This window comes from Condylura cristata, unplaced genomic scaffold (genome assembly GCF_000260355.1).
Source record: "Condylura cristata isolate star-nosed mole 26May11 unplaced genomic scaffold, ConCri1.0 scaffold00011, whole genome shotgun sequence".
Taxonomy (NCBI): Eukaryota; Metazoa; Chordata; class Mammalia; order Eulipotyphla; family Talpidae; genus Condylura; species Condylura cristata.
This window is the reverse complement of record NW_004567112.1, coordinates 2,277,475-2,288,365: the sequence shown is the minus strand read 5'-3', so window position 1 is coordinate 2,288,365 and position 10,891 is coordinate 2,277,475. Positions and strand designations below refer to the sequence as shown.

Genomic DNA, 10,891 nt, shown 5'->3' with positions numbered 1-10,891 from the left:
CGCCCACCGGGCCAGAGGCCGTGGAGGCTGCCCTGGGGCTGACCTTGGGTGACCAGTGGCGACCAGCTGTTCCCAGCAGGCCATCACACCCACACGGCGCAGGGTGGGGCCTGGGCTCCCGCGTGTCCTCCCGGGGACTTTGCCTCCACTTCACAGCTGAAACGAAGGCCGAGAGTGGGGCCGGTCACTGGGCGGGGCCCTGCAGCCGGTGACCCCAAAGCCCGGATTTGCACCCAGGCAGACTGATGGCACCGCCCAGACATTCGCAGGAAAATCCTTACTCGATGTTAACTGGACTCACATTAAATGTGGAGTAGATTTATTTTGGCTCTTTTCATTTGGAAGGTTTCGAGATTTAAATTTAGTGTTGGAAAGACATAGCACAGCTCCCTCTCCCGAAAGTGGGGGGGCCCGCGGGGGTGGCTGCGGGCACCCCCGGGGGCCAGGACGGTGCACCCCCTCGCCCGGCACGCACGCATGGAGCTAAATAAGACTTTACCAGCTACAATAACACCCGTCAGTTATCTGCACTGTGGTGTAAACAATGAAATTCTTATTATGTACTCAGAATCCACAAAGCCATTTCCATGGAAACTCTGTTTTCATGTCATATCTTTAATGAATAGGTAATGAAAGAAATGCTGCGTTTACAGCTTCATTACTAGTTAAAAAAAGCAAAGCCCCCACGCTCGCGTGTAAACCCAGCCGTAAACTTGAATGACGGTTGTTGTCATGTTTCAGGACACCGGAACATCACACAGGAATCTTCAAGGTTGTCACTTGGGTTGAATGTATGAGGGAGGCCGCGCGTTTGAATAGACAGACAGATAGGCAGACAGACAGACATAGTGGTGAAACCCTACTCACATGTCAGCAGCGTGGCGTGTTAGTCTCGTCTTTTGTCCTATCCTAATTTTAATAATTTTGGCACAAAACAGGAAAGAGCATGGCTGGGTGGGGGTGGGGGGGTTGGCATTTAAAATGAACTTGCTTCCTCAGGAAGAGGCTGACTTGTTCCCAGCTGGTCAGATTCCCTGTAGACATCCCTCTTCTCTGAGAGCTTGTAATAAAAAACGATTGTCTTCTACAAGACTTTTATCACCAGAAGGTTGACAAGATAAGGATCGGATTCGCTGTTAAAAGATTACTTTAATGTAACATAAAAGATTGTCTAATCATAGCATCTAATCACCAAGGAAAATCAATTCTTGCAACATTAGTGCAAGTATCTTAAAAAGGACTTTTACAAGAGCTGTTTACAAAGGACTGTGCAGCCCCCTCCCGGGTTCTTGTCAAAGCTCGTGAACAGGAAGAGACCCTGCTCTCGTCTCCGTCCACACACCCTCTCCCCCACCTTCTGGAGCGTTCCTCTAGGACAAGTGGACAGATGTATGTCTGTGACTGCCCACGGTCCTCTTCACTCACCCGTGCATGGATGGACAGAGCAGGTGAGATGGAAAGTCACGGCAGCAGCTTGACAGCCCAAGAAAGCCAGTGGAGACGCGTCCAGCGTCCAGCGGCCAAGGGGCTGACGTCCAAAGTATATAAGGAATCCACAAGAACAACAAATATTCCCCTCCAGAAAGGGACAGCAGAGCCAGGCACTTCCCCAAAGAGGGCGCCTGGACGCCAGCGGGCACGTGGAGAGAGGAAGCTCGTTGGCCCGGTCATCAGGGGACGCGTCTCACAACCTTGAGGACGGCGCCATCGCCAAGACCAGAACAGCAAGTGCTGGTGGGGGTGTGGAGGAACGGGGCCCCCCCTCGGGTGGGGGCTGCAGCCTGGCCCAGGCCGTGGAAAGCTGATTGGGGTCCCTCGACGCAGCAGAGTGGCTCTGCGTGGGGCTCAGTGATTCCACTCCTGAGTCTATCTGAGCACTGATTTGAGGGCTACCCGCACCCCTCAAACTCTGCTCGCAGCAGACTGTTCCCAAGAGCCAGGTCATGGAGACCGAGCATCGCTCGTCACGGGAGAGGACGAGGAAGGTGGTGGCCGTGCCCAGCGGGAGAACAATGCTCAGGTCTGGCCATTCGAAGCCACATGGATGAACTGGAGGCGATTAAGCAGAACAGAGCGGGAGAAAGACAGATGTGGCTGCGCTCACTTGAGTGGACTGCAGAGAACAAAGCCAGGAACGGACAGAATCAGCCCCAAAGGACTGGACCTCTGACTGCAGAGCCGAGGCCATGAGAGGGGGGTGATCAGGGTGGGAGCGAACAGGGCAGGGGACTGAGGTGGGGAATTACCAGGGCTTGTTGGAGGGGAGGGTGTGGCAGCGTTCGCTGGAAGGGGTAGGCACCAGCACCCCTAAAACACATAGTGTTGTAAAACTGACTTTACCTCCATAAGAAAACATTCACATTACTCCTGTTTTACCTCCCCATCCTGGTTTCTGACGCGCTGGGAAGGACATATTCTCCCCAGCTCGTGGGTCATGTGCCCCGAGCAGGGACACCCAGTTCACTCATGGGGTGGCAGGTCCGCCTTCACCGCCTCCCATCTGTGATAGTCTCCACAGCGACGGCGCTGAATCCCACCTTTGTCTGTCCTGGAGAGACAGTGCCGAGAAAATCCACAGGGAAAGAAATAACAGGGGAGAGATGGTAGATTACTTTCAAGTGTCCTTGGGGGGAAAATGCCCATTTGTGTAAGAAACGTATCTGCCCATTAAAGTCCTTTCCCTGAGAGCTGTGGCCAGGGGCTGGATTTTCAGTGTCACCAGCTGCTTGAAGATGTGTGGCATTTCTCGCCTGCAGCTCTGCTGGGGAGCATCGTGGGGGCGTGGGGGCCTTCCTGGGCTCCCCCACATCCTTGCTGTGGGAGGGGAGTACCTGATCTCGGGGAAGGCAAAACCCTTCCCAACTGGAGTTGCACAGGTGAGGGTGGCCCGGGGGCTGGGGCTGGGGTGCATGGGGAGCCACCTGCATCAGGGCTCCCGCCTGCAAAGGCGCAGAAAGTCAGCGCGGCCAGCTGACCCCCTGCAGGGCACTTTCTGAGTGACAGGGGTGAGACTCCAGGCCGGGCTAGACCTGGGGCCCAGCTGTGTGGCCAGGACTAGGGCTGGCTCTTCCCCTCAGCTCCCCGTTCCATTTCTCTGGTGAGCTCTCGCAGGCTCCCAAGTGCCCACTGGCAGCCCCCAGAACTGCAGGCCTCTCTGCGCAAGCCCGGTGGGGACCTGGCAGCCAGGGGACCCCACACACCACTCTGGGCTGCCTGCCTGGCTCCAGAGTTTCCCTGCACAGGGAAAGCGGTGTCCTGTTAGCTCAGTTCTAGGTGGCCAGCTCACGGCAAGGGACACACGAGTGTCTGTCATGCCAGGTCACGCAAAGGAATTCCCAGCGCTAGTCTCCCTTTACCCCGGCCCAATGAAAACCTCACCACAAGCCCACACTGGTCTTGGGGAGTAGAAGCGCCTATCCGTGCCCTTCCAGTGCCTCTAATTTGACCCCTGAGACACAGCCACTGACGGTTTGGACTCATCCTTTCGGCTATTTTTCTGAAAGGCTGTCGTATGTAGACGTGTGTGTCTGTTAAAAAGTAAGACGGGGCCCTCCCCGGTGGCGCAGCTAAGACGCTAAAGCCGCTTCAGCACGAGTTCGATCCCCACCCCCGGAGGTGACACACATGGCTCAGCAGACCTCTCCTGACCCGCCCGCTGCTCCCCTCAGCAGTGGACTTTGTCAGTCGGCCTGTTCTGCTCCCCGCTCTGTCTCTGGGGAAGCCTCTCTGCCTCTGCACCTCTGGCCTGCACCCCAGTTCTCTATGAACAAATAAAATCTTAAAAAAGAAGTGCAGTGGGCTCATGCTCTGCAGGCGGCTCCCCTCTCTCCCCAGACACAGCGTCCTCTTGGTTACCCCATTCCATGCTTTGAACATGTGCACGATGCTTCCATCAACTGGACGTAATTCATTTTTGTAGTACTATAAGCTTTTGCAGTGTAAGACGACATGTTCGTGACGGGTGCTAATGAATTATTTTGAAAGAAGCAAACCTCAGTACGGACCTGTGGGCTGAAGCCATTGGCAAGTCAAATGCGTCGCCAAGATTGCACTGTCACTTGCGAGAGCTGCCTCGCAATGGAAAATGAAACCTCCTCTTCCCCCAGCCTGGACTTGATGTCAGCTGATGTGCCGCTTGTGGGTGCCACTGTGCTCTTTTTACACTTATGACAAAGTCTTGAAAAGCTCAAAATAAGAAATTCTCCTCCTTGGAAGACTTGTTAGAAGAGGAGTCAAGCCTCCCTTCCTCCCTCCCTCCCTCCCTCCCTCGTTCTTCGCCCGAGAGACCTCAGCATAATTCTGCCTTCAGCGTGCTGTGGAAAAGGTCATTTCAGCACATGTGAGCCGCCTTGCGGATGACCTTCTGACTTGTTTGAGAATGTTTGAGCTATGAGTCCCTGACAGAGACAACTCCTAAAAATAAATCACCAAACACGCTCTTCTTGCACTCTCAGAACCATTTGCCTTCAGCCTGATTTGCTCCTAAACAATTAGTTTCTGCGGAACCACACAGACGTGTTTTCATTTACGCCATTGACTGCAACAATAAAATTCGGTGGGATGGGGAAGTCCTTGCTCCACGTAAGAAAATAATCAAAGGTTAGTGCACCAGTGGGTTTTTCTGGGATTTGTGTTGTTTAGGGTAAGAGCTACTTTCAGTTCATGTACAGTCAGCTAACAGTGGCCATGAGGAAACAGTAGTATATAGAATTTCAAGATGGAATTTATTTTGTAGAAACAGATTCTTTTGAATTTCAGGTCATCCAAATGAGTTCCCAGCTCTGCTTTTTGCCGAGGGCCTGGGCTGAGTCCCCTGAAGCTCTCTGCTGCTGAGTTCCTTCTCCCCTGAGCACACTGCTGTAATTCACAGCTCAGGATGGTGTGGCAGAGGCATAAAGACAGACAAATGAATCAGGACTCTTCATTATTTGGTTACTGGTTTTTGCATCTAGCACCCAAGATCATCCAAAGTGCATTTGACCATTTAGTAAGAGGCGCCGGAGTGACGGCCTAGCCGTGTGGAGGAGAGACTCCTTAGCTCTCGCCATGCGTAGAAATGAATGTGAGACAGATCAAAGACTGAACTGTCTGAAGTTAAAACAATGAAATTTCTGTTACTCGACAGTAGAGAAAACCTTTGTAACCTTTCATTAAAAACATTTCTTAGAACATCAAAATATAAAAAATGTTCTTCATCACACAAAATTAAGAAAATGAAAAGGGAAGTCACGACTGGAGAGGACATATTCTGCAAGAGAATCCAACAGAGAGCTGGTATTCAGAACATATAAAGACTCCTACAACTCAACAAGGCAAAGATGAGAAGACAGATAACCCATTTACTTTAAAAAGCAGGTTTGAACTGCTGTTCCGCAAGAGAAGATTTCCAAAAGGCCAGTACGTGAAAGAAAAAGATGGTCACGGCAGCAAATTAAAACAATAATGAGATAGGGCTCGTGGACCATCAGGAAGGGTAAACAAGAGGAACCGAAGGCGGGAAGCAGGTGCAACTTTAGTATTTTGCTGATGAAATAGTTATACAGTTGGCAGTTCTGCTGAACTTAAACACATCGTTGTCAAACTCTAGCAAGCCACTTCTAAATATCTCCTCAAGTCACATGAAATCCCTCTACATGGAGACTTGCACATAAGTGTCCACAGCAACACTATAATAGCCCAAACGAGACTAGTGGAGAAGCACATGGTGTTTTAATCATCCAAAGGAATATTACCCAGCAACGAAAAGGAACCAACTTCTGATACATAAAAACAACATGGATAAATCTCAAAAACATCACACTAAATGAGAGAAGCCAGACGCAGAAGACTACAGTCCACACGATTCCATGTAGTGAAAGACAGAGGAAGTGCGAAGCTATAGCAACGCAAATGAGATTGCCAGTGGCCAGGGGTGGCGGCAGGACTTGACTGTGGCAGAGGACAGGGGTTTGCAGAGCAAGGTGCTCCGTGCTGGGATAGTGGCGGAAGTGATGTGACTGCATTGGCCAAAATGCATCTAGCTGGTCCTGAACTATGGATGAATTTGACTGGGGTACGTGGTACTCCCCAAACATGGGAATCACTTCTGGATACATAGGGGCGTTTAGCAGGAAATTAAAAAACCTGCATGTATGTCCCTTGGGGCACATGCACAGTCTATCGCCCAGCAAGCGCAACGAGCTGATTCTCATCTAAGATCAAGAGACACCAGTCAGCCTGGCTTGCTAGCCACCCCCGCCCCACTGGGGGGCCAAGGTGCCCTAGGTTCTGGCACCCCATGTTGCTTCGGTCCCCTTCCTCCAACATCTCAAACCAGAGGACTGACTTCGGCCGAGTTAGGCTCCTGCAACTTTTCCTCTTGCCTGTACTAGACTTTCAGGCAGGACCCCAGTGACTGTCTCACGTCAGCCCCTACTTGCTGAGGGCTTGCGAACGCCCACTGTCCCTGATGTCACAGCCAAGTGCTCCGCCTCTACTCCGAATCGCTAATGCATCCATTTTCTCTCATTTGCTTCCTTTCTCCCCTGAAAACCAATGAAGCAGAGCTTATCACCACCTTCTGTAAACTAACCTTTCATACCCTTGAGGAGAATCATTAAATCACACTCTATCCTCACGCCCTGAGATAAATACTCCTCCTAGTTCTCCGCATTTCTCCCCAGGGAAAGGCTTTCAGGATTCTGGGTGAGTGAGCACAGCAGGAAGGGCTTGATGTTCCGGCTTCCTGGGTGGGAGATGGGAGTGGGTTCTGCTGCTTAGTCACGGCTGAACCTTGGGGCCGTGGCCCCTGGGCGACACAGTGCTGCTGTCTGTGGAGAGAAGGGCTGCCGGCCAGCAGATTCCGTCACTCACCTCCTCCAGCCCGCTCCCTCACCCAGACACCTGCGGCCCCTCGGCCCTCAGAAAGTGCCACGAGCGGACTGTCCTCACCTAGTGAGGGTGATACTACTCAGGTGCTATATTTTTGAAAATTAATGAAGCAAGATAATAATAGGTAGTATTGATATAGTCTTTGGTCTGTTATCTTAATTATGCTTTATGAAGCTACTCTAAAACTGTTAAGCAAGATTACTGCAAATTAATTAATATTTATTAGACTCCTGGAAGCAAAGGAGTCTAATAAGTTAGGTACAGGGAACTAAAGAGAATTCCTGATCCTGAGTTTGCAGGATCTGGTGCCATGGATGCGTCGGTTTACAGCTAAACTACCCCTCCATTTTCAGCCAGCATGGCTGGGCTCGGCAGGGTCTTCATGTGTGGAACTAGGCATGAAGTGGAAACCAAGAGAAGGAACTGAGAGCTCGCCGAGGGGCAGGGATGGCGGCGGAAAGACGCTGAGCCTCTCCCCGTCAGTCGTCAGCACCTCTCAGGGCGCCTCGGTGCCGGACGCTCACTGAGATGTATGTTCGGATGTTCGCGAAAACGCCCGCAAGGGACGCGACCGCCTTTTGCTCACTTCTCTGTCACTGACCTCCTGGCTGGCGCGTCCACTGGCCTGTACTGGTCTCCGGGCTCAGGACCGGGCCTTCCTGCTGGTACTGAACTCCATCCGCCCGCTCTCCCCCTCTTGGGGATGCTCCCCACCGTCTCATCTCTGCCTTGCTGGGCTCCAGCGGCCTTCCTGGGGTGGTGAGTTGGGCCTGGCACCTGCAGGGACGGCTCAGGCAACACCCTGGCGCAAAGGGCGGCGCTGGGAGGATGGGGGTGGGGGGCTGCACTCTCTGAGCCCCACTCGCCTGCCCTGAGAGCCTGGTGACCTCGTGTGGGCATCTTGGCTTCGTCTGTCTCCTCGGGTGCAATGTGAGCTTACTGATGACCAACTGCCCTGGCCACGGGGGGACAGTCAGCGCCACCGTCCACACCTGGGCCCGGGTCCGGGCCTCTGGCTGGCTGGCACAAGCCTGAGCGTGACCGGAGGCAGGTAGGAGGATTCAGACAGACGATGCCCGCCGGGGCCTGGGGCTGGAGTGGCCGGCCTGGCGTCCAGGCCTTCTTTTTAAGCCGTGCACCACCCACATGGCTGGACTGCTTGTTCTCGTGCCCACGAGCATCACCCCCGCCTGGCACCCACCCTTCCCAGCCCTTTCCCTTCCCTCTGGCCTGGGCTTCATGTTCAGAAACTTCTGTTTCTCCTAAGCTCGGATGCCCTCTTATTTTTCCTATCGTCTTGTCAGAAACCGCCTGCTGGTCCTGCTCCTACCCACCCCCACTGCAGGCCCGTGGCTCAGCCCCTCTTTCACCATGTCCCTCTTCCCCCACCCCCCCACACGCCCATCTCTCTCCAGGGAGGGAGGCCCTGCTCCGCCTGCCTCGGCTTGCGTGCTCTGGGCGCCTCACCAGCCTTTATGGGAAAGTCCTGTGCATTGTTAGAACCTGATTTTCCCAATTTGAATAACACGGGAGGCTCCCGGCCTGGAGGGAGCCCTCTCCGGTTTAAGACGTCCTGCTGCGGCACCCCAGGGCTGCTCTGGCCCCGCAGCCAGTCAGGGTGCAGCTCGCCCCTCCAGCCGTGAAGCCAGCTGCCTGTGACTCCTCTGGGCCCCGTCTGCGGCCTGGGCTGGTGCGGCCCACGGGGCGTGGCTGAGGCTGTCTAGTGCCTGCGGCGTAACCATGCGCCTGGCACGTTGATCTGCCTCTCACCGCAAGCTAGAGGCGCTCCAGGTTTCCCTGCTTCTGCTTTTGCCCTGTCTCGGCCCCCGTAAGGCCCGGGGGGAACAGAGCCCCTGCCCTGCTCACCTGCTGCCCAGCCCGCCCACGACTGCGTGGCGCTCCCACGTGTGGACCTGAAGGGGCGTCCACAAGCTCCCGACTCCACGGCCTTTACTGCTTGCTTATGTCCCTCAGGCAACCACCAGTTCCCATGGCTGACGGGCCCCATGAGCCAGCCTCAGAGTAAGGGGGTGCGGGGACACCCCCGAGGCCTGGGAGCCGCTGTGGTGACGGAGTATCTATAAACTGCGCCTCCAAAATGCCCTGGGAGCGCAGGACTGGGGTTGACTGTGACCTGCCCCAGGGTGGGGAGGAGTTCAGGCCCCCCAAGAGTGTGATGCTGAGGGAGGGGCTTTCTGGATGAGGAGGGAAGGCCAGGAGGGGTCTGGGCAGAACATTCCAGACAGAGGGGACAGCAGGAGCCCAGGGATGGCTTGGGACAGCCCAGGACTAAAGGCAGGGGAGTCACCAGCGTGGGTCAGGCCCTCGCGGACCAGGATGGCATCCTGGTGGCCACTCCAGCCCCCAGAACACCGCCGGGCCCCCGCCACAGGCTGCCTCCTCAAAGCAGCCCTCCAGTCTGCTCACCTCCCCGCTGCCGCTTCTCAGGGCAGAACCTGCCAGGCGGCCGTCAACTCTGTGAGCAGAGAGGCGGTGCCCGCCCTGCCGGCCTGCCCACTGCCCCGCCTGCCATCGGCGGCCTGACTGTCCCTGTCCCGGGAACTGAGCGTGGCGAGCTGCCCTCAGCGGCGTGCCCGTCAGCCCCAGCTGCAGCCTGCCTCTCAGGGGTGGGGGGCATGGGGTCACCCCTCTGTGCTGTTCACAGTGGGAACCCTGCCGACTCCTTCAAGCCTGGGACCAGCGTCTCGGGGTGCCAGTGCCCCGCTGCTTCAGGCTTAGGCGTGTTTGCGAGGTGCCGCTGCTGTGACTAACCGAAGGGTCGGAGCCCTGTAAGGAAGCCAGAGGTGGCACTGAGCTGTCTCGGAGCACCTCAGAGGCACAGTCCTTCCCCGTCACCAGGTCCTCTCTCAGGGGGGCCTGTTCCAGCCAAGCACACGGGTCTCTGCAGTCATGTCTCCCTACCCCTCCCGCCAGCCCTCGGGCCCCCAGAAGGGTTTTGCGGGCTCCAGCCTCCCCAGGCCCGGTCAGCAGCGCACACCATAGAAATGAATGGATTTCTCATTATTCCTTTAACTGCCGGCACGCAGGGCCCGATCGCGCTCCTTGTGTGGAATTTAATGCCAGATTCCTCTGTAATTCTGAGCAATTCTCTTGCTAAAATTTGGGGAAAGATGTCATAATCAGAGCCACATAGGGGGTACAATTTGCATATATTTGCAGAATGTGTGTAAAATGCCAACCTGGAAAAACTCCCAGACTGTTAATATTAACCCCGGGGTGAAATAAAAAGGCATCTCCTGAGTGAGTTCCCTGAACTGGAAAGGAACCAGGGAGGGTGTGGGGTCGTGGGGACCCCGAGCCTTCCCTGACTTTGGAAGAAGGACGAGGAACTTCTCAAAGCAGGGCAGAGCCAGTCACTGTTGCAGCCCCGGCTGTAACAGATTCATCTGCGCTGAGGATGGTGCAATGCAGACGGGGTGGCCCGGCTGTCATTAAGGTGCTAATGAGAAAGCATCACACGCGTGTCACCCGAAAGCTGCGGCCGAAAGAATCCCTGGATCTGTGGAAGGAGCTGGAAATGGAATCATCAGCATCCACTAAATCTATTGTGCCCAGGTTGCAAAATTGAGGGATTATTTCTACCGCGAGTCAGAATGAAACCTGCTTACATTTGTCGGCAAATGATCGCGTTACACCATTAACATTTGGCAAGACGGACCACCCCCCATTAGCTGAGCTGCAGATGCCCGGAACAGGACTGGGGAAACAAAGAGGCCCCGGTGCTGACTTGTCTCCACCAGGCCAGAACGATGAGCTCAGGCGACCTCTGGATGACGACGCAGGCAAGGTGGCGGCCTGCAGGGGAGAACAGAACGGGTCATTAAAGACCGCGCGGACCGTGTCTGCGGGAGCAGTGTCCCAGGATGCAGTAAATGTCAGGAGGTGCTCGGCGGCGCTGGCACATTGAGATACGCATGGGGCGGCGGTAAAAGGCCTGGGACCCAGCAGTAAATAAAATAAACACCCCGCCTTAGCTTACGGCCACTGCGGCTCCGGGTCC

At 55.0% G+C, this 10,891-nt stretch overlaps 1 protein-coding gene across 1 annotated transcript in view; it reads right to left on the bottom strand.

Moving 5' to 3' along the window:
• LOC105853497 overlaps positions 1 to 10,891 on the bottom strand; it is a 97,229-nt gene that overhangs the window by 76,014 nt on the left and 10,324 nt on the right. The window contains exon 2 of the mRNA XM_012723450.1: positions 10,629 to 10,686. Coding sequence (XP_012578904.1) covers positions 10,629 to 10,686 — 58 coding nt within the window. The remainder of the gene's footprint in view (positions 1 to 10,628; positions 10,687 to 10,891) is intronic.